The 23,820-nt window shown below is 41.5% G+C and overlaps 1 protein-coding gene and 1 pseudogene across 3 annotated transcripts in view; one reads left to right on the forward strand and one right to left on the reverse strand.

Moving 5' to 3' along the window:
* Window positions 1-23,820, forward strand: part of TEX9 (testis expressed 9) — a gene marked incomplete at its 5' end in the record, with an annotated part of 51,463 nt that overhangs the window by 19,528 nt on the left and 8,115 nt on the right. Inside the window, 4 exons of one of the 2 annotated variants that reach the window (XM_079767761.1) lie at window positions 1,763-1,941; window positions 4,755-4,837; window positions 5,231-5,404; window positions 20,419-20,553. In XM_079767761.1, coding sequence (XP_079623887.1) covers window positions 1,763-1,941; window positions 4,755-4,837; window positions 5,231-5,404; window positions 20,419-20,553 — 571 coding nt within the window. The remainder of the gene's footprint in view (window positions 1-1,762; window positions 1,942-4,754; window positions 4,838-5,230; window positions 5,405-20,418; window positions 20,554-23,820) is intronic. The other variant, XM_079767762.1, reaches the window with a different exon arrangement.
* On the reverse strand, window positions 11,044-15,382 carry LOC307097555 (STE20-related kinase adapter protein beta-like; annotated as a pseudogene). Its single transcript has 3 exons — window positions 15,371-15,382; window positions 13,163-13,469; window positions 11,044-11,779 (listed from the first exon to the last, which is right to left on the reverse strand). The product of its transcript is annotated as an STE20-related kinase adapter protein beta-like (transcript).

Here is a 23,820-nt window from a genome sequence, read left to right on the forward strand (position 1 = left end):
TCTAACCACTCTGCCTGCCAGCCTGATTGCCCCCAACTGTCCCCCCTTCCAGCCTGATCACCCCTAACTGCCCCACCCCTACCAGCCTGATTGTCCCCAACTGCCCCCCTTGCCAGCCTGCTCACCCCCAACTGCCTACCCTGCAAGCCTGATTGCCCCCAACTGCCATCCCTGCCGGCCAGCTCACTCCCAACTGCACCCCCTGCTAACCTGCTTGCCCTCAACTGCCACCCCCTGCCAGCCTGATCACCCCCAACTGCCACCCCCGCTGGCCTGTTTGCCCCCAACTGCCCCCACCTGCCAGCCTGCTCACCCCCAACTGCCACCCCTGCCAGCCTGCTTGCCCCAAACTGCCCCCCCCTGCCATCCTACTTGCCCCAATTGCCTCGCCCACACTGAACTGATTGCCCCTAACCTGCCTCTGCCTTGGCCCCGCCACCATGGTTTTGTCCTGAAGGTCTCCTGGTCTAATTAACATATTACCCTTTCATTAGTATAGATGTTCTCTGTTTGGAGGCAATCCTCTCTAATAAAAGAGTAATATGCAAATTAACCATCACTCCACTACACAAGCCATGCCCACCAGCCAAGCCACGCCCACCAGCCAATCAGGGTGAGTATGCAAATTAACCCCAGCCAAGATGGCTACCAGAAGGGAGGCTTGGGTTTCCCTGGCAACAGAAGAAGCCAAGCTTTCCACACACACTGGCGGGCCCTGGCCTCCACTCAAGGATACAAAGTTTCAATTATAGAAGGTAAACAAATCCAAACAGAAATGGCGGCAGCCACAGATTGAGCAGGAGGCTTGGCTCCGCTCCAGGCTACAAAGTTTCAATTATAGAAGGTAAATAAATTCCAGATACCAGGGCCTCTGCTTGGGTCACCAGGGGGTGTGGCTGGCCTGCAAACCACCACAGGCCCCTCGTTCAGGCTGCCCCACGCCCCAAGGGAACACCCACCCTGATCCAGGACACCCTTCAGGGCAAACCAGCTGGCCCCCACCCATGCACCAGGCCTCTATCTATCTAATAAAAGAGTAATATGCAGATTGACCATCACTCCAACACAATATAGCTGCCTCCATGTGGTCAAAGATCTTGCCCCCAAGTGGACACAAGACGGCCACCACAAGATGGCCAGCAGGGGAGGGCAGTTGAGAGGCACCAGGCCTGCAAGGGAGGGCAGTTGAGAGGCACTAGGCCTGCAAGGGAGGGCAGTTGGAGGCAATCAACCCTGCAGGAGAGGGCAGTTAGGGGTGACCAGGTCAGCAGAGGAGGGAAGTTGGGGGCAAACAGGCTGGCAGGGGAGCAGTTAGACATCAATCAGGCTGGCAGGGAAGTGGTTAGGGGGTGATCAGGCTGTCAGGCAGAAGTGATTTAGGGGAAATCAGGAAGGCAGGCAGGCGAGCAGATGTGAGCCAGCAGTCCTGGATTGTGAGAGGGATCCCAGATTGGAGAGGGTGCAGGCTGGGCTGAGGGACACCCCCCTGCTTCGTGAATGAATTTCGTGCACCAGGCCTCTAGTGTTTAAAATAAACAGACCTCACAAAGCCTTCTCTAGCTCTGTGGTTGTGTAAATCATAAAGATAGAAAGTCTACTAAGACTCTTATAGTCCTTGAAGGTATCAATTATAGGTTTCATCATAAATTTAAATTTTATTATAATTTTGATATGCTTTGTTATTTGGATAAAAGTCATATTTAGGAGTCTTATATATAAAGTACGTGTAATGTACATTTACATATGTAATTTTATTATTTAGTATGAAGTTGAAATACTCTGATGTATCAACTGCCAATGATGTTGCCATTCCAGAGGATTTCTCAGACTTTTCTCTTGCAAAAACAGTTAGCAAAATTGAAGGGCAACTGGAAGAAGAAGGCTTACCTGATTATATAGATGATGATATTTTTTGTGGTGCTAGTAAAGACATTGGAACAGGTAAGTTTTCTTTTTGTATATCACAGTTACTTAGAAAAAGATATTTAGGAACTTTATTTTGCATTTTAAAATGTATTGTGATGTATTTGTTTAAAAATCATCTAGTGGGACATGATGGTGGAAGGAATGAGTGGGATTATAACTGAAGTAATTGGTTATGAGTTAGTAATTATTAAATGGATCATGGGTAAGTAACTGCCTCATTGAACTGGTCTCTATTTTTATGGTGTTGGTTTCATTGACCACTCTTAAACTAAGGTTAAAATGTCCCAAAACTAATCCTTAAAACATTAAAATAAAAAATAAAAAACACACACACACCACATGATTCTTTGAATTTTTTCATTTACCATTACTATATTCTGCTTATTGCATATTAAATTAACACATGCAAAAAGATAAATGAATTATAGATGTAGCATCAGGTAAAATGATCAAATGAGTTTTCTAACCAATATAATTTTCTTTCTTATAAACTCATTTTCATCAGAACACTAGAAACATAATACTACTAAGTTTAGATCATCTAAAGACATTGTTAGTTACCAGTAATGTCTCTAAAATTATGTTGAATTTTTGAGGAGTCACTAATGCTATTGTAAACCAAAAATAAGACAGTTCAGTGTATATGTACATAGTTAATGCTGAACTGTAATTAATTGTGAGTTCAGACAAGCCATTTAGCCCCTCTATAATAGCAATATATTAATTTTGAAATTTAGCAGTTTGTATTAGGTGATTATAAACTTTATCTTTAAAATTATCTGTTTCTGTGAAAATCGCAACAATTGTATGTATGATTGTTGTGCTGCATGCTAGTTAGTCATAAGTGAGGAGCAATATATTTATGCATTTACTATATTTATTGACCTATCCAAGCTTTCTGGGGCTAGTTGACAAGAAGGAAGTTAAATGAAGCAGGACGTTGCTTTTGTGTCTCTGTTAAGATGCCTTCAAGGACACAATGGTCAGATGTTAGCTGTACCTCAGCACACAGTGAACATGGCCCTGTCACAGTATTCCTCTTCCCTGATACAGGGAACCAGCACAAATTACTTTTTCTAATTGTTCAATTGCCCCTCTGCAACTTTACTCCCTTTTTGAGAATTTTTGCCCTAGCTCTCTCCTCTTTTATTCTTTTTAAAAATATATATTTTATTGAGAGGAAAGGAGAGGGATAGAGAGTTAGAAACATAGATATGAGAGAAACATCCATCAGCTGTCTCCTGCACACTCCTAATGGGGATGTGCCTGCAACTCAGGTACATGCCTTTGATCAGAATCAAACCTGGGACCCTTCAGTCCACAGGCCGACGCTCTATCCACTGAGCCAAACTGGTTAGGGCTCCCCTTTTATTCTTTTACTAGAGGCCCAGTGCATGATTGAATCATGCACGTGTAGGGTCCCCTACACGCTTTTGCTTTTGATCACGGGGAGCTGGGTGCCTGTCCGCTAGTGCACCAGGCCTTTCAGAAACCTCCAGCGCAGCGGAGACTTCTGAAAGGCCTGGTGTCTGAGCGGAAAGGCATCCAGCTGCCACGCTTTTGCTTTTGATCGCAGGGAGCTGGGTGCCTGTCTGCTGGTGTCTGAGCGGACAGGCATCCAGCTGCCACGCTTTCACTTTCGATCGCTGGTGCACCAGGCCTTTCAGAAGCCTCCGCCACGCCGGAGGCTTCTGAAAGGCCTGGTGCTTGAGCGGAAAGGCATCCAGCTGCCACACTTTTGCTTTTGATCGCGGGGAGCTGGGTGCCTGAGCGGACAGGCACCCAGCTCCCACGCTTTTGATGGTCCGTGGCCGCTGAAGGGGGCTACCCTGCTGTTGAGAGGCGCAGGGGGCGGGACTCCCACCCCCTGCGCCTCTCAACGGCCGCTGAGGGGGGCTGCCGCGGACACCTGGCTACCCTGCCGTTGAGAGGCGCAGCTGGGTGTCCGCGCAGGCCCCCTCAGCGGCCGCGGATTTGGCCTCCATCTGGCCGTTGAGAGTCGCAGGGGGCGGGAGTCCTGCCCCCCTCAGTGGCAGCAGATCCGTGCCTCTCAATGGCCGGATAGGCCACCCCGAGTCCCGCCCCCCAGCCTCCCACTGCCCAATCGTGGGCGTAGCGGAGTGATGGTAATTTACATTTTACTCTATTATTAGATAGGAGGATTCCAGATGATTGCCTGTGGTTACCTGGGGGAGGAAAAGATCAAAAAGTAGTTTAGCAGCACAGATTGCTTTGAAAGACTAATGGTTGGAGTGGGATGGAGAGGTTAGTGCTGTGTACCTAAAGTTGGGGAGAGAAAGATAGTAGGAAAAAAAGTCATGCTCTCCCATTCTTTTTTCTTTTCTCCTAGAGACCAACTACTGCAAACATCACACTTTTTAATTTATCATTCCCCTTCTATCCCTGTTAGCCTGATGTTATATGAGAGGCTAGAAAGAGAGTTGAGGCTAGAGAGATCTAGGTGGGTTAGAGCCAACCACAGGTCATCAGCTCCATGGTGACACTGGAACCTTAGTAAGAACTTTGGAACAGAAAGTGTGTACGCACACTTATGCCTGTGGTTCAGATTCTCAGGAGTGCTTTGGTCCTGCCCTATTCCCCCCTTTCTTTACTTGATTCCACTGTTGAAATGTGAGCAGTTTGTTTCTGTTGGGTGGATTTGTTAATTTATATTTAAATTAGGAATATTTAGTCTTCCTAAACAGGGATCTCCTGTTAGATTCCCATCTTGAACATGTTTGTTCTTTCATAATATAATGGTCTGTCTTACAACTGATGATGTTTTAGATTCAGTGAAAGGCAATAAATATAATTATTTTAATCCACAGAAGCACAGATCAGATTTCTGAAGGCCAAACTCCGTGTTATGCAGCAGGAATTGGATAATGTTGTATGTGAATGCAATAGAAAGGTTAGTTTTTAAAAGCTCTCAATATACATGCTCTAATATTAAGACATTTTAGGAGTAATTTAAATTATATTTTTTAATTAGCTTCATTGAGATATAATTCAGTTAAATTTTGAATTAAAAAATTATATGTAAACACTGAACTCCATTCTAAGATGTGGAATTTTCAGAGCTAAAGAATTTTAAATACTTGTTAGCAATTAGAATTCTTTATATTAGACTTACAAGTGTAAGCTATTAAGCACAAATAAAATATGTGACTCATTTTTTAAGATGAAAATCAAAGATCATATGAAGTTCCTTTTTGTTTCTGCTTTATATTTTAAAATCATGTGCATTTTTATATACCAAATCATGTGCATTTTTTTCACATAATCTATAATTTCATAACTATAGGAGGATGAAATTGAGGATTTAAAGTCTCAAGTAAAAAATTTTGAGGAAGATTGTGTAAGACAGCAGCGAACAATTAATTTGCAACAGTCTCAAACAGAAAAATATAAAACTCTTTTTGAAGAAGCAAACAAAAAATGTGATGGATTACAGCAACAGCTGTCTTCAGTAGAAAGGGTAATTATTTTGCTATTTTTCTTAACCTAAAACCAAAGATGCACTAAAACACTATAGTTGCACACTTGGATAGACACCACTTTTGGTTGTTTAGTTACTTTGTCAGTGTTGACTGAAAAGTCTTCTTCCTTATATAGGAGAGTATTTTTTAATAGATTTATTGAGATATAGTTCACCTAAAATACATTGCACCCTTTTAAAGTTTACAATTCAGCGGCTTTTAGTGTATTCAAAGAGTTGTGCAACTACCACCACTTACCGATTTTAGAACATTTCATCACTCCAAAAGACACCTATACCCTTTAGCCAAGTACCCCATCCCTCTTCTTCCAAACCCTTCCAGCCCTAGGCAACTTCTTATCTACTTTTAGTCTCAATAGATTTGACTATTCTGGACATTTCATATATATACAGCATCATACAATGTGTGGTATTTTGAGACCGACATCTTCAGCTTAACATGTTTTCAAGGTTTATCCACACTGTAGCACATATCATTACTTTAGTACTTTTTATGGAGTATGTAGTTGTAACACATTTATCTGTTTATCAGTTGATAGACATTTGGTTTGTTTCCAATTTTTGTGAATAATGCTGCTATGAACATTCATGTACAGGTTTTTGTGTGGACATGCTTTCATTACCCTTGGGTATATACCTAGGAATGGAATTGCTGAGTCATAGGTTAACCCTTTATTTAACTTTTGAGGAACTGCCAACTGTTTTCCAAACCAGCTATACAACTTTTACATTTCCACCAGCAGTGTATAATGGTTCCAACTTCTCTCTATATTCTTTTTTTCCCAGTTTTTTATTTTATTTATTTTTTTATTGTTTAAAGTATTACATGTAGTAGTACATACATCTCCTTTTTTTCCCCCTTGACCTTCCCCAGCCTCCCTTACCCCCTGCCTCATGCCCTCATCCCACACCCCGCCAGTGTCTTGTGTCCATTTGTTGTGCTTATGTGAATGCATACAAGTCCTGTGGTTGATCTCTTTCCCCCCCTCCTCAACACTCCCCAGCCTTCCTGCTGTATTTTTGACAGTCTGTTCGGTGCTTTACTGCCTCTGTATCTATCTTTTTGTTCATCAGGTTATAATGTTCTTTATTTTCTGTAAATGAGTGAGATCCTGTGGTATTTTTCTTTCATTGCCTGGCTTATTCCATCCATGCTGCTGCAAATGGTAAGAGTTCCTTCTTTTTTATAGCAGCGTAGTATTCCATAGTGTAGATGTACCATAGTTTTCTAATCCACTCATCTGCTGATGGGCATTTAGGCTGTTTCCAAATCTTAGCTATGTTGAAGTGTGCTGTATGAACATAGGGGTGCATATATCCTTTCTGATTGGTGTTTCTAGTTTCTTGGGATATATTCCTAAAAGTGGGATTACTGGGTCAAATGGGAGTTCCATTTTTAGTTTTTTGAGGAAACGCCATACTGTTCTCCACAATGGCTGCACCAGTCTGCATTCCCACCAGCAGTGCACAAGGGTTCCTTTTTCTCCACATCCTCACCAGCACTTGTCGTTTGTTGATTTGTTGATGATTGCCATTCGGACAGGTGTGAGATGGTACCGCATTGTTTTGATTTGCATCTCTCAGATAATTAGTGACTTTGAGCATGTTTTCATATATCTCTTGGCCTTCCTTCTGTCTTCTTTCAAAAGGATTCTATTTAGGTCTGTTGCCCATTTTTTTATTGGATCATTTATCTTCCTTTTATTAAGTTGTATAAGTTCCCTGTAGGTGTTGGAAATTAAACATTTATCAGTGGTAACATTTGCAAATATGTTCTCCCATACAGTGGGCTTTCCTGTTTTGTTGATGGTTTCTTTTGCTGTACAAAAGCTTTTTATTTTGATGTGGTCCCATTTGTTTATTCTCTCTTTAGCATCTATTGCCCTAGGAGCGGTATCGGTGAAGAAATTGCTTCGGCGTATGTCTGAGATTTCTCTGCCTATGGATTCCTCTAGTATTTTTATGGTTTCCCATCTTATGTTTAAGTCCTTTATCCATTTTGAGTTTATTTTTGTGTATGGTGTAAGTTGGTGATCTAGTTTCATTTTTTGCATGTGTGTGTCCAATTTTCCCAACACCATTTATTGAAGAGACTTTCTTGACTCCATTGTATGTTCATGCCTCCTTTGTCAAATATTAATTGAGCATAGTAGTTTGGGTCAATATCTGGATTCTCTATATTATTCCATTGGTCTATATGTCTGTTCTTGTGCCAGTACCAGGCTGTTTTGAGAACAGTGGCTTTGTAATACAGCTTGAAATCTGGTATTGAGATCCCTCCTACTTTGTTCTTCTTTCTCAGGATTGCTGTGGCTTCGGGGCGTTTTTTTTATTCCAGAGAATTTTTGAAGAGTTCTTTCTAGGTCTCTGAAATATGCCATTGGTATTTTGATGGGGAGTGCATTGAATCTGGAGATTGCTTTGGGTAGTATGGACATTGTAATGATGTTGATTCTGCCAATCCATGAACATGGTATATTCTTCCATCTGTTTACGTCTTCCTCTATCTCTTTTTTCAGTGTCCTGTAGTTTTCCGCCTATAGGTCTTTTACCTCCTTAGTTAAGTTTATTCCTAGATATCTTACTTTTTTTGGTGCGATGGTAAATGGGATTGCTTTTTTAGTCTCTCTTTCTGTAAGTTCTCTATTGGTGTATAGAAATGCCATAGATTTCTTGGCGTTAATTTTGTATCCTGCTACATTGCCAAATTCATGTATTAAGTCTATTAGTTTTTTGATGGAGTCTTTCGGGTTTTTTATGTTCAATATCATGTCATCTGCCAATAAGGATGGCTTTACTTGTTCTTTTCCAATTTGGATGCCTTTTATTTCTTCATCTTGTCTAATTGCAATGGCTAATACTTCCAGTACTATGTCGAACAGGAGTGGTGAGAGTGGGCATCCCTGTCTTGTTCCTGTTCTTAGGGGAAATGGTTTTATTTTTTTCCCATTGAGTATTATATTTTCTGTGGGTTTATCATATATGGCTTTTATTATGTTGAGGTATGATCCTTCTATTCCCACCTTGTTGAGAGCTTTTATGAAGAAAGGGTGTTGGATTTTGTCAAATGCTTTTTCTGCATCAATTGATATGACTATGTGATTTTTATCTCTCAATTTGTTTATGTGATATATCACGTTTATTGATTTGCGGATATTGTACCATCCTTGCATTCCTGGGATAAATCCTACTTGGTCATGGTGTATGATCTTTCTGATGTACTGCTGGATCCGATTTGCTAGAATTTTGTTGAGGATTTTGGCATCTATGTTCATGAGTGATATTGGCCTGTAATTCTCTTCCATTATGTTGTCTTTATCTGGTTTAGGGTGATGCTGGCTTCATAGAAGGAGCTTTGAAGTGTTCTTCCCTCTTGAATTTTTTTTGAATAGTCTGGAGGATAGGTTTTAGTTCTTCCTTGAATGTTTGGTAAAACTCCCCTGTGAAGCCGTCTGGCCCCAGGCTTTTGTTTGCTGGATGCTTTTTGATGACTGCTTCAATTTCTTCCATGGTTATTGGCCTATTGAGATGTTTATATTCTTCCTGATTGAGTTTTGGAAGGTTATATTTTCCTAGGAATATGTCCATATCCTCCAGGTTGTCTAGTTTGTTGGAATATTATTGTTCATAGTATTTTTTAACAATCCTTTGTATTTCGGTGGGGTCTCTTGTTATTTCTCCCCTTTCATTTCTGATTTTGTTTGTTTGGGTCCTCTCTATTTACTTCTAGGTGAGTCTTGTTTATATTTTCAAAGAACCAGCTCTTGGTTTTGTTGATCTTTTTTATTGTTGTTGTTGTTTATTTATTTTTTTTTTTGGTCTCTATGTCCTTTATCTCCGTTCTGATCTTTATTATTTCCTTCCTTCTGCTTACACTGGGCTTTTCTTGTTGCTCTCTTTCTAACTCTTTGAGTTGTAGGGTTAGGTAATTTATTACCATTGTTTCTTGTTTTTTGCAGTAGGCTTGTAGAGTATGAACTTCCCTCTCAAGACTGCTTTAGCTGTGTCCCATAGATTTTGGATTGTTGTGTTTTCATTGTCGTTTGTTGCCATGATGTTTTTTATTTCTTCATTGATCTCTCTGGTAACCCAGTCATTGTTTAATAGCATGCTGTTTAGTCTCCATGTGTTTGATTTTTTTGGATTGTTTTTATTGTAGTTGATTTCCAGTTTTATGCCACTGTGATCTGAGAAGATGCTTGATATGATTTCTATCTTCTTGAATTTGAAGAGACTTTGTCTGTGACCCAAAATATGGTCTATCTTTGAAAATGACCCATGTGCACCTGAGAAGAATGTATATTCTGTGGCTTTGGGGTGAAATGTTCTGAAGATGTCAATGAATTCCATCTGGTCTAGTAAGTCATTTAGGATTGAAGTTTCTTTGCTGACTTTTTGTTTAGAGAATTTGTCCAATGGTGATAGTGAGGTATTAAAGTCTCCTACTATGATTGTATTGCTGTCAATCTCTCCCTTGATATCCTGCAGAAGTTTTTTTTATGTATTTCGGTGTTCCTGTATTGTGTGCATATATGTTTGCCAGAGTTATCTCTTCTTGTTGGATTGCTCCCTTTAGTATTATGAAGTGGCCTTCCTTATCTCTTTTTATGTCCTTCACTTTGAAATCTAATTTGTCACATATAAGTATTGCTACCCCAGCTTTTTTTTTTCATTTCCATTCACCTGAAAAACCTTTTCCCATCCCTTCCCCCTCATTCTGTGTGTGTCTTCTTTTCTGAGGTGGGTTTCTTGTAGACCGCAGATATATGGGTCATGTTTTCTTATCCAATCCGTTACCCTATGTCTTTTGATTGGGGCATTTAATCCATTTACATTTAAAGTTATTATTGGTAGGTACTTATTTGTCGCCATTTTTATTCTTTACCCCTGTGTTCCTTCTTCGCTTCCTATTTCTTTTTTTTTTTTTACAGCAGACCCTTTAGCATTTCTTGCATTGCTGGTTTGGTGGTAATAAACTCCCTTAGTCCTTTTTTGTCTGTGAAGCTCCTGATTTCACCTTCAATTTTGATTGATAGCCTGCTGGGTACAATATTCTTGGATTCAGACCCTTCCTTTGCATGACTTTGTGTATTTCATTCCATTCCCTTCTGGCCTGATGTGTTTCTGTTGAAAAATCAGTTGCTAGTCTGATGGGGGATCCTTTGTAGGTAACTTTCTGTCTCTCTATTGGAGTTTTCTCCCCATATATATAGTTTGCTCCCCTCTTCTTTCTTATTCTCTTTCTCTGGTGTTCACCTTTATTTGGGGTTTAATATCGTGAATACATTTCTGTTCAGTGCCTTGTGCGTTGTACCTGGTTGCGTTTTATTTTGTGCCTTTAAATCAACGCAGGAGAGAGAGAACTACATAACCAGACACCTGTAGAAGAGAGATCATGGGGAGACAAAGAAACAGCCCGCATATGAAAGAAAAGCAGGCATCACCAGAAAAGGAAGTAAACGAAATGGAGGCAAGCAACCTGTCAGAGAAAGAATTCAGAGAAATGGTCATAAGGTGGATGAAAAGAATGGAAGACAAGTTCGACAATATGTGTAAGAACCAAGAGGAAATGAAGAAGAATCAAGAAAAAATGAAAAATGACATTGCTGCTGTAAAGAACTCAATAGAAAGCATCAATAGTAGACTAGAAGCAGCAGAGGATCACATCACTGAGCTAGAAGACAAGATAGGAAAAAAATACCCAAGTAGAACAGCTTCTAGAAAAAAAAATTAAAAAGCAGGAGAGCCTAAGGGAACTTTAGGACAACATGAAACAAAACAACATCTGCATAATAGGGGTTCCAGAAGGAGAGGAAACTGAGCAAGGAATAGAAAACCTGTTTGAAGAAATCATCCCAGATTCTACACCTGACCGGGAATTCTTCATTCTGGATTGTGACTGAGGGAAGATACTGATATCCAATTGGTTATAAGGAGGACCTTTCAGTTTCTGTAACAGCATCTGAGTCCTATGCATGTCCTGGAAAGGTGCCTGCCACTGGCCAATTCACACGCTGTAATGCCAACATTGTAAATATCTGACTTTACATTGTATCCATGTAAATCCTGTTTCAGTAGTTCTGGACTCAGCCACAGCTGCACTGATGTGGAAATAAAACACAGCCCTATGCCTCTGTCTGTGCTAACCCAAACTATGCAGGTGGGACAGGCCAGAGAGGGTCACTAGGCCATCACCAGAAATGAGGGTATGGCTGGCTTTAAAACTCCGGTGAATACAGCCATTTTAGTGCAGATAGTTCAACCCTCTCACTGCTCCAAAGAGAATGTTTCTTATTAAAGTTTCACTCATTCCTTCAGGAAAATAAGTCCTCAAGAACTGACTTGCTGAACCATCTACACCAGGGGTCCTCAAACTTTTTAAACAGGGGGCCAGTTCACTGTCCCTCAGACTGTTGGAGGGCCAGACTATAGTTTAAAAAAAACTGTGAGCAAATTCCTATGCACACTGCACATATCTTATTTTGAAGTAAAAAAACAAAACGGCAAAAACACCCGCATGTGGCCCACGGGCCGTAGTTTGAGGACGCCTGATCTACACTAATAAAAGAGATGCAAATTGACCGTACCTTCACAATGCCCACCAGCCAATCAGGAGTGAGTATGCAAATTAAACCAACAAAGATGGAAGATTAATTTGCATATGCAGGTGCCGAGCGGCCGGTTCCGCACCGCCCCAGCCACTCCAGGCCTCTGGGTAATGTGGGAAGGTGGAAAGGCAGCTCTGGGCCTGGAGCAAAATGGCTGCTGCCTCCAGCTTATCAAAAGCCATCAGTAGCACTGCCTCCAGCACCACCTTGGAATGAGCCAGACTCTGACTTTCCAGATGAAAAAGACGCAAACTGGAAATTCTAGGGCTGCCAAATCCTTTCCATCCTATATACTTGACACTTTCTCCCTGCTGCTTTTCTTCTGTATTTCTAGGTACAAATACTAGAATTATACTTAAAAATACAATTGGCGCACTGGAGAATCTACCATTTAACCATTTGCACTCACTTGCTTTTTTCTCGATTCCTTTATTCTAATGCTAACCGTGTCGAGTCACACTTGACATCTGAGTGCAAAAGGTTAAAACCACTCTATTCAAAGGAGCATGAGTTCGTAGCCCCTTTGGTTAGCTCAGAGCGCTACTACACCTCCAGGGAAACTTTAGAAGTATTCGTTTAGCTGCACTTAGTGTTATCTATTCTCACCCCCCCCCACCCCCACCCAAAGCTGTGACTAATTCTTCTTCTTGATCTCAATATAATTTTTGAGCCATTTAATTCTTTTAGCATTTCCTGCCCTCAGGGAATGTGCCCTCAAAGAACACATTTTTTACTTCCAGATTTTCGAGCATTTTTGATCAGCTATTGTTAGACCAACAGGCTAGTTGATTCTGGCATCAACCCCTTGTTTGGTAATAGGGAAAAGTTTATACTTTCCCATTTTCTTCTGTTAATACTTATGGTAATATCAAACTGAGCCTCATTCACATTAAATGATTCACTTGAAATATATTTAAAAGGGGGGGGGGGTGCGATCCTCATGCACTGATAGTGGGAATGCAGATTGTTGTAGCTACTACAGAAAACAGTATGGAGGTTCCTAAAAAAATTAAAAATAGAATTACCTTATAACCCAGAAACTCTGCTCCGGCCAGAGCGAAGGCGGTGCCGGCAGCCAGGGGAAGGCAGGACCATTCTTGCACGAATCTTTGTGCATTGGGCCTCTAGTAGGCTATAAATGGAGAAATAACCCAAAGCCAGCTGCCAACAGTGAAAACAGTCCAATAAGTTATAATATTGGGGTGCCGGAAAAAGTGGGATAGAATCACAGCTTTTTGTAAAGCTTTCGGGCATTCTTCAGTGCAGTTTTCCAGATTTGTGATTTTGATAGTCACCAGAGTTCCTGTGAGAGTATGCCGTGTAAGATGGACAGAAGTCAGGTTATCAAAGCCTCTTCCTATTTCCACTTGGAGTTCATAGTGAGAAGCATTGGTGGAGCAGATCACTTCACTGGGTCTAGCACAGTGGTTGGCAAACTGCGGTTTGTGAGCCACATTCGGCTTTTTGTCCCCTTGAGTGTGACTCTTCCACAAAATACCACGTGCGGGCACACACATACAGTGCAATTTAAACTTCGTGGCCCATTCGTATAAGTCGGTTTTAGGCTCTCAAAAGAAATTTCAATCGTTATACTGTTGATATTTGGCTCTGTTGACTAATGAGTTTGTCGACCACTGGTCTAGCAGATGGAGACAACCAGGGAAGGGTTGGCTTACCAACCAAGTTTTGATGGATACTGGTTTCAGACTGTTTCTCAGTCCTGAGTGATTCAACTTGTGTTTGTGAAGTACAGAAACAATCCAGGAAAGACATTGAATCGCTTTAGTTCACAGAAAGTGACAAAAATTAATTATTGCAGAGAAGATTATTACTTAATCTTCAAGATGCAAAAATATCCTTCCGGAGGCGATCATGGCCAGGACTCTTCCTCAGGCGGCCAGTGGTGCGGGGCGTGGGCAGCATGGGCAGTATGGGAGGCCAGTCCGCCCAGGGGCAAGGCAAGTGAGCGAGGCCCACTCCAGTGTTGGCCGGGCTGCGGGGTACAGGAGGCCTGAGCAACCCGGCCAGGACGGTCCACGGGGAACTCTCGAGGGTTCCCTTTTTATCCACATCCTTGCCAATACTTGTTTTTGTTGATTTATTGATGATAGACATTCTCACAGGTGATACCTCACTGTAGTTTTAATTTGCATTTCTCTGATGATTAGTAATATTGAGCATCTTTTCATATTTATTTGCCATCTATATGCCCTCTTTGGAGCAGTGCCTTTTCAGATCCTCAGCCATTTTTTAATTGTACTGTTTGTTTTGGTGTTGAGTTGTCTGAGTTCTTTATAAATTTTGGATATTAACTCCTTATTGGATATATCGATGGTGACTGTTTTATTTCATTTAGTAAGTTGTCTTTTTCTTTCTTTAATGGTTTCTTTTACTGTTCAAAAACTTACTAGTTTGATGTTGTCCCATTTGTTTATTTTTTTCTATTTCCCTTAAGAAAAAATATATCAGAAAAAATATTGCTAAGAGAAATGTTAGGGTTTGCTGTGTATGTTTTCTTCTAGGAGTTCTATGGTATCAAGTCTAACATTTAAGTCTTTAATTCATTTTGAGTTTGTTCTTATATATAGTGTAAGAAGGTGGTCTAGTTTTATATTTCCACATGTATCTGTCCAGTTTTCCCAATATCATTTCTTAAATAAAGTGTCTTTACCCCATTGTATGTTCTTGCCTCCTTTGTCAAATATTAATTGATCATATAAGTGTGGGGGGTTTTTTCTGGGCACTTGATTCTGTTTCATTGATTTATGTGTCTGTTTTTATGACAGTACCATGCTGTTTTGATTACTGTGGCATTATAGTATAGTTTGATATCAGGTAGTGTGATACCTAAAGAACTTTGTTATTCTTTCTCAAGATTGCAAAGGCTACTTGGGGTCTTTTGTGGTTTCATATACATTTTTGGTTTATTCTACTTCTGTAAAAATGCCATTAATATTTTGATAGGGATTGCTTTGATTCTATAGATTGCTTTGGGTAGTATGGACATTTTAACTATGTTAATTTTTCCTATCCATGAGCACGGTGTATACTTCATTTGTATCTTCTTTGGTTTCTTTCTTCAGTGTCTTATAATTTCCTTACTACAGTCTTTTACCTCCTTGGTTAAATATATTCCTAGGTATTTTGTTTATTTATTTATATTATCAATATTTTTTAGGGTACAAAAACATTTTAATAGACCCATCACTAAAGAAAATACATGAATAGCAAATAAGCACATGAGAAGATGCTCAACATCATTAGGTGCCAGGGAAATACAAATTAAAACCATAATGAAATACCACTACATACATTCATTAAAACCATAATGAAATACCACTACATACATTCCCACATGGCTAAAACAGAAAGAAATAATTAAGAACAAATGTTGACCAGAAACTCATATATTGTTGGTACAAGTATAAGATGATACATTTTGGAGAAAGGTCTGGCAGTTCCATATAAAATTAAACATAAAGACTTGGGATGATGAACACACAATACAGTGTACAGATGATGTTTTGTGGAATTGTGCACCTGAGACGTATGATTTTGTTAACCAGCATCACCCTCATAAATTGAATAAAAAGGAAAAATTAAACTGAAATATAAAAAAAAGAAAATACTAGTTGCTATATTTAAAGTCCCAATAAGAGCAAAGGTTTTTTCCCTACAGTTTTCTAGTACAAATTGCCGTATTTTCAATAAACACTGTATAATATTGTGATTTAGAATCAGATTCAAAACCTTATCTTTTTTATTGTTTAAAGTATTATATATAGTACTAGAGGCCTGTTGCATGATATTCGTGCAAGAATAGGCCTTCCTTCCCCTGGCTTCACTCCCAGCTGCCCAGGAGCTGGCATGTCCCCACTCCCCGGCCCGCCCGGGAGCCCACAAGTCCCCGCTTCTGTCCAGAGCACCGCTCCAGTAGCTCCCTCCGCCGCCCCCTTTCCCCTCATAGCAGGCGTCACCCCCTCTCCGCCGCTCCGCGAGCCTGCATATGCAAATTAACCTCCATCTTTGTTGGGTTAATTTGCATACTCACTCTGATTGGCTGTAGGCGTAGCGGAGTGATGGTTAATTTGCATGTTTCTCTTTTATTAGGTAAGATTATATGTATCTCCTTTTCCCCCTATTGACTGCCCCCGGGCCACCCCACACCCGCGGCACATGCCCTCACCCCTATAGTGTGTGACCATTGGTTATCCTTATATGCACACAAAGAAGTCCTTTGGTTGATCTCTTATCCTTCCTCCAGCCCTCCCTTGCCTTCCCGCTGATAAGTTTGACAGTCTGTTCGATGCTTCTCTGTCTCTATATCTATTTTTGTTCATCGGTTTATGATGTTCATTATATTCAACCAATGAGTGAGATTATGTCATATTTATCTTTCTCTGGCTGCCTTATTTCGCTTAGCATAATGCTCCCCAGATCCATCCATGCTATTGCGAATGGTAAGAGATCTTTCTTTCTTACAGCAGCATAGTATTCCCTTGTGTAGATGTACCACAGCTTTTTAATCCACTCATCTGCTGACGGGCACCTAGGCTGTTTCCAAATCTTAGCTATTGTAAATTGTGCTGCTATGAGCATAGGGTTGCATATGTCCTTTTTGATTGGTGTTTCTGGTTTCTTGGGATATATTCCTAAAAGTTGGATTACTGGGTCAAATGGGAGTTCCATTTTTAATTTTTTGAGGAAACTCCATACTGTTTTCCACAGTGACTGCACCAGTCTGCATTCCCACCAGCAGTGCATGAGGGTTCCTTTTTCTCCACATCCTCACCAGCACTTGCCATTTGTTGATTTGTTGATGATAGCCATTCTAACAAGTGTGAGATGATACCTCATTGTCGTTTTTATATGCATCTCTTGGATGATTAGTGACTTAGAGCATGTTTTCATATGTCTCTTGGTCTTCTGTATGTCCACTTTCAAAAGGTGTTTTTTTTAAGTCCTTTGCCCATTTTTTTATTGGATTATTTATATTCTTTTTGTTAAGATGTATGAGTTCCCACCCTGACCGGTTTGGCTCAGTGGATAGAGCGTCAGCCTGCGGACTCAAGGGTCCCAGGTTCGATTCCAGTCAAGGGCATGTACCTTGGTTGTGAGCACATCCCCAGTAGGGTGTGTGCAGGAGGCAACTAATCGATGTTTCTCTCTCATCTCATTGATGTTTCTAACTCTCTATCCCTCTCCCTTCCTCTCTGTAAAAATCAATAAAATATTTTTTTTTAAAAAAGATGTATGAGTTCCCTATAAATTTTGGAGATTAGGCCCTTATCAGATATAACATTGGCAAATAGGTTCTCCCATGCAGTGGGCTTTCTTGTTGTTTTGTTGATGGTTTCTTTTGCTGTACAGAAGCTTTTTAGTTTGATGTAGTACAATTTGTTTATTTTCTCCTTAGTTTCCATTGCCCTAGGAGCTGTATCAATAAAGCTATTGCTATAACATATGTCTGATATTTTGCTGCCTGTGGATTCTTCTAAGATTTTTATGGTTTCCCGTCTTACATTTAAGTTCTTTATCCATTTTGAGTTTATTTTTGTGTATGGTGTAAGTTGGTGGTCTAGTTTAATTTTTTGCAGGTATGTGACCAATTTTCCCAACACCATTTATTGAAGAGACGTCTTGATTCCAACGTATGCTTTTTCCTCCTTTGTCAAATATTAATTGAGCATAATGGCTTGGGTCAATTTCTGGGTTCTCTGTTCTGTTCATTTGATCTATTTCTCTGTTCTTGTGCCAGTAGCAGGCAGTTTTGAGAACAGTGGCTTTACAATATAGCTTGATATCTGGTATTGTGATCCCTCCAACTTTGTTCTTCTTTCTCAAGATTGCTGCACCTATTCGGGGGTTTTTATTCCATATGAATTTTTGGAGAGTTTGTGAAATATGCCATTGGTATTTTAATGGGGAGTGCACTGACTCTATAGATGGCTTTGGGTAGTATGGACATTTTAATGATGTTGATTCTACCAATCCATGAACACAGTATATTCTTCTATTTGTTTATCTCTTTTACCTCCTTAGTTAAGTTTATTCCTAGGTATCATAATTTTTTTGCAAGGTAGATGGTTTGTTTTTTTTAGTTTCTTTTTATCTTGATTTTTAAGGGACCCCACTTTTAATAACTTATCACTGTTTGATATATGTATTGGTACCTCAGCTTTTTTATTATTTCACAAAATTTTTCTCTAGCAGTATGAAAACTGCTTAATTTTTTGTGACTGTAGATTTACTTTATATTGAGTAACTAGAGGCCCGTTGTACGAAGAGATTTGTGCAATAGGCCTTCCTTCCCTTGGCTTCCAGCACCGGTTTTCCTCCAGCACCCAGGACCCAGGCCTTTGCTTTGACCAGAGTCTGCCATCTTTGTCTTCACTGAAGACTCCGGTGTCTGCAGTCTTGTATTTGCTGCAGCACTCCACTCCTGTAGATCCTTTTGCCCCCTGCCCTCCCTCTCATAGCAGGCGTTCTGCCCCGCCTGGCCACTCCGTGCCTGGAGCATCTGGGCGGCTGCCATCTTTAGCCTTTCATTTGCATACTCACTCTGATTGGCTGTGAGCTTAGCAGAGGTACGGTCAATTTACATGTTTGTCTATTATTAGGTGAGATTTCAGGATGAAAGCTCTCTCATAACAGTATTGGTATCCTGTCTGCACTTTGTAAAAAGTACTTGAAATGATTGAAAAATGTTTTCAAGTTTTTAATAAGCTTTTTTATTTCTATAGTGGATTTACTTACATAGGAAAACTTTATTTCCTACTTTACTATTCTTCTGACTATACTTTTTCTTTTTCACTTCAAGAAAGGGATTGGGCAGTATTGAATCAGGGTTAGGGAGGACATCATATGGTGAAGGATGGTTTTCATTTTTCTGTGAAGTAGGTTACAAAGTCACCAAGAATTTTGGACTTTGTAGTTAACGAGAGAATCTTTGCTTTTTCTATGTGAACAGTGAGATAAATCAGGCTTGTTCTTAGTGTAAGCTTCCACCAGAAAGCTGTGAAGAAGGCTGGTGATAGCAGATGGTATCCATACACAGTCTGATTTGTTTAGAAACCTACATAAAGAGCAGCATGTGTTTTGTTTTCCCTGTAATTACTTGGAGCCAGGGAGATCAGTTTTCAAATACAGCAGAGTGATACAGCCAGGAGAAAAACTTACAAAAGGAAACAGATAACTGTATTTTTAACTCCCTCATCTCAATTCCATATTTATTATGTTCTTTGTAAAAGGCTCTGTACTAGGCATTGCAGGTGATACAAAGAAGATGGAGTGAAGTATTTAAAAATAAAACCCATTCAACTAACATGTCATTAGTGCCTATTATATGCCACCAAAGTTCTGGGAATATAGAAATTAGGACAGTTCCTATCCTCAAGGAGCTTACCCTGTAGTGGGGGAAACAAACAAAATGGATAGATTCAGTTTCATACAACAGGGACTATCATGTATGTATATCAAGATGCTATTGAAGCTCTGAAGAACGGTACTAATCTAACCTGGGAGGATAGTGAGGAAAGTCTTCTGGGAGAAGGTAAAACAATAGTGTATAGTCCTAGCTGTCTTAAAGGGGAGTATGTGCTAGCCAGGTAAAAATGAAGAGTAGGGAGGGATCAGGGCAGAAGGAAGAGCATGAGCGAAGGCTCAGAGGCAAGAAATGTCATGGTGGTTTGGGAGATAGCCAAGTACTGTTGATAATAGCCAAAGTTAACATCTGTGGCAGGAAATGAGATTATGGTGCCAGATTATGGTGGAGTTGGGAGTTTATCCTATATGTTCTTGTTTCTTTTTTGTGTGGCCTACAGATTCTCTGCAACAGCAACTCTTAGAATATTTGCAGAAATGCAGGTCTAAACCCACCCTGATATGTGGAAAATAACCCCTAAGAGCTGTTATTTTTGCATAGAATTGGGATTTCCCTGTAAGGCTAATGTAGAACGCTCTGTATTTAATATTTATTTTTAAAAGTTTGTCAGGTTTACACAAACAGTATTTATGAGTTTGTGTTTTACATTTGGTGTTTTGGGTTGTTACCAAAGGAATAACTGTAGTTATAAAAAGTTGCTTATAAAATAGAGGGCATGACTACTGTATCTTGGGATCAATAAAAAGAGGCAGAAAATTCCAAACAAAAAATAATCTGAAAGCTTAATTTGCAACTATATCTTTAAAGATATATTTTTCTAATACCAATTCAGGGTAAGAATCCTCTGAGACCTCTGTCACTCAGTGTTCAGCCTCTGGTGGTGGCGTGTGTGTAAAATTTTGAAGAGAGCAAGGAATATGAAATGGAAAATATTGCAGACTAATAGAGGGAACGTACGATATATTTATAAATGTTCCATTCATTTTCTTTTTACTGTACAGGAATTAGAAAATAAAAAAAGACTACAAAAACAAGCTGCCACTACTCAAAGTGCCACGGAGGTTCGCTTGAATAGGGCTCTAGAAGAAGCAGAAAAATGTAAATTGGAGCTAAGTAAATTAAGACAGAATAACAAGGTATGGAAACATGGAAAGGTTTCAGTAGTGATCAACTTTGATAGCTTCCTCTTTTATGCAAGAGTCAAAACTAAATAGTTTTTTAATTATAATTCTTATTGTCATGGTAAACATTTCTTTTTTGAGAAATACACTCAATATCAATATGTACATCTTCAGTAAGAATTACATTGCTTGGGCAATTGCTATAATTGGGTGATAGCACAACTCTTTGGAGGATTCATTCACTATTTTCATCCAACATATCTGCCAGACACTTTTCTAATTTGGGGATAAATGAAGAAGAAAAGTCTCTTTCTTTCTCGTTTGTTGTATCCTTCTTTGAGCCTCAATTTTTTAGTATATAATACAAGGGGCTCTTTTACAGGTCACTGGTTCACCTGGAGGGCTCATTAAAACATAGATTGCTGGGCCCCAGCCCAGAGTTTCTGTTTCAGTAGATCTGGGGTAAGGCCTGAGAGTGTGCCATTTTAACAGATTCCCAGGTGATGCTGATGCCACTGGGTCTGAGATAACATTTTGATAACCACTGTTATAGAATTACTAGGGGCCCAGTGCACGAAAATTCGTGCACTGGGGGTGGGGGGTCCCTCAGCCCAACCTGCCCCCTCTCACATACTGGGACCCCTCAGGGGATGTCCTACTGACAGCTTAGGCCCGCTCGCCCGCTCCAAGCCGCAGTCTGGCCTCCCTTTGTGGGAGGCAACCGGGCTGATCAGGGGAAGGCACCAGCCCCATTACCCTGCTGCTGTAGCCATTGCCAGTCACCACAGCCACCAAGGTGTTTTCATCAACACGGACTCCAGTCCCTTCACCAAGAAAAAATGACAACTTTCTTCAGGCATTTTCAAGATGTGTCTTTCATAGGATATGCATTTCTTTATTTTTATTTTTTATCCTCACCTGAGGATATGTTTCCATTGACTTTTAGAGAATGTGGAAGAGAAAGGGAAAGACAGAGAGAAACATCAAAGTGAGAGGAGCACTTTTGATTGGTTGCCTCCTGCATGAGCCCTGATCTGGGCCCCGGCCAGGGAGGAGCTGCAACCTAGGTACATGCCCTTGATCAGAATCAACCCAGACCCCGCTGTTGGCAGGTCGAGGCATTATCCACTGAGTCAAACCGGCTAGGGCAGAATATGACATTTCTTAGCCCTCCAGCAGTGGACCTTTGTTTTTTTCTCCAGAAGTGTGGTGGAAAAACCCTAGATCACCTTTTTGGATTCTTATTACCCAAGTTACTAAGAATATTACCAGTGGCATTCAGGAAGCTTAGCCAATGTGCAGTCAGAAAAGGTGTTTCCTCTATAGGTCACACCAATCGTGGGCTGGGCCCTGGCCGAAGCTTTAGGCCTGGGCAGGGGCCCTCCAGCTCCCTCTAATTGCCGGCTCCGCCCCTGCCCAGGCTGAAAGCGGCCTGGGCAGGACACCCCCAGCTCCCTGAGATCGCAGGCTCTGCTCCTGCCCAGGGCAGGGGACCCCCAGCTCCCTGTGATCACAAGCTCCGCCCCTGTCCAGGCCTGCCCAGACCGAAAGCGGCCTTGGGCAGGGGACTCCCAGCTCCCTGCGATTGCAGGCTTTTGGCCCTGGGCAGGAGCAGACCCCAAGCTCCCTGCGATCGCAGGCTCCGCTCCTGTCCAGGCCTGCCCAGACTGAAAGCCTCTGGCCGAGGCTTTTGGCCTTGGGCAGGGGACCCCCAGCTCCCTGTGATCACAGGCTCTGTTCCTGCCCCCTCGTTCTGATGGCAGGCTTGGCCCTGCCCAGGAGCCCCTTGGCTCAGGCCCTTCCCAGGCTGCTCTGGACCCACTCGGCCTTAACTCACAGTGACCTGAGTGCCAGGATGATCCTGGGACACAGGCGCTGGGCGCCTATATATGCAAATTAACCATCTTTTTTGGGTTAATTTGGATACTCACTCTGATTGGCTATGGGCATAGCGAAGGTACTGTCAATTTACATGTTTGTCTATTATTAGGTAAGATTGTGAGAATATTCTTGGTATTCCCAGTATCTAACAAATGATTGCCATAGAATTACCATTTAATTCCTAAAATATCTGTTGAATAAATGAAGACTCAAATATTGATGTGTGTGAAAACATTTTGTACACTATAAAATATTAGCTATAGTTTTTGGTTCTGTGTCAAGCGGAAAGTGTTGCTCCATTGAAATCTCTCTCTTAGGACAATATTTAACAACTAGAGGCCCGGTGCATGAAATTCGTGCATGGGGGTGGTGTGTCCCTCAGCCCAGCCTGCACCCTCTCCAATCTGACATCCCTCTCAACAATCCAGGATTGCTGGCTCCCAACTGCTTGCCTGCATGCCTTCCTGATTGCCCCTAACGGCTTCTGCCTGCCAGTCTGATCACCCCCTAACTACTCTCCTGCCAGCCTGATTGATGCCTAATTGCTCCCCTGCCAGCCTGATTGCTCCTAACTGCCCTCCCCTGCAGACCTGGTCACCCCTAACTGCCCTCCCCTGCAGGCCTGGTCTTCCCCAACTGCCCTCCCCTGCTGGCCTGATTGCCCACAACTGCCCTCCCTTGCAGGCCTGGTCCCTCCCAACTGCCCTCCCCTGATGGCCATCTTGTGGCGGCCATCTTGTGTCCACATGGGGGCAGCCATCTTTGACCACATGGGGAAGCCATCTTGTGTTGGAGTGATGATCAATTTGCATATTACTCTTTTATTAGATAGGATAGAGGCCTGGTGCACAAGTTGGGGCCGGCTGGTTTGCCCTGAAGGGTGTCCTGGATCAGGGTGGGGGTTCCCTTGGGGAATGGGGCAGCCTGGGTGAGGGGCCTGTGGTGGTTTGCAGGTTGGCCACACACCCCCGGCGACCCAAGCAGAGGCCGTGGTATCTGGGATTTATATATCTTCTATAATTGAAACTTTGTAGTCTTAAGCGGAGACCTGGGCTGGCCAGGCTGGGTGGGAAGCTTGGCTTCCTCTATTGCCAGGGGCAACCCAAGCCTACTGCTCTCTCCAGCTCCATGGCTACCACCATTTTTGTTGGGATTTATTTATCTTCTACAATTGAAACTTTGTAGCCTTGAATGGAGGCCAAGGCTGTCAGGGGCGGGCAGGAAGCTTGGCTTCCTTCATCACTGGGGGCAACCCAAGCCTCCTGCTTGCTCCAGCTCTGTGGCCACTGCCATATTTGTTGGGTTAATATGCATACTTGTTCTTATTGGCTGGTGGGCATGGCTTGTGGGCATAGCAGAGGTACGGTCAATTTGCATGTTTCTATTTTATTAGATAGGATG

Source organism: Cnephaeus nilssonii (genome assembly GCF_951640355.1).
Source record: "Cnephaeus nilssonii genome assembly, chromosome: 4".
In the NCBI taxonomy this organism is placed as follows: domain Eukaryota; kingdom Metazoa; phylum Chordata; class Mammalia; order Chiroptera; family Vespertilionidae; genus Cnephaeus; species Cnephaeus nilssonii.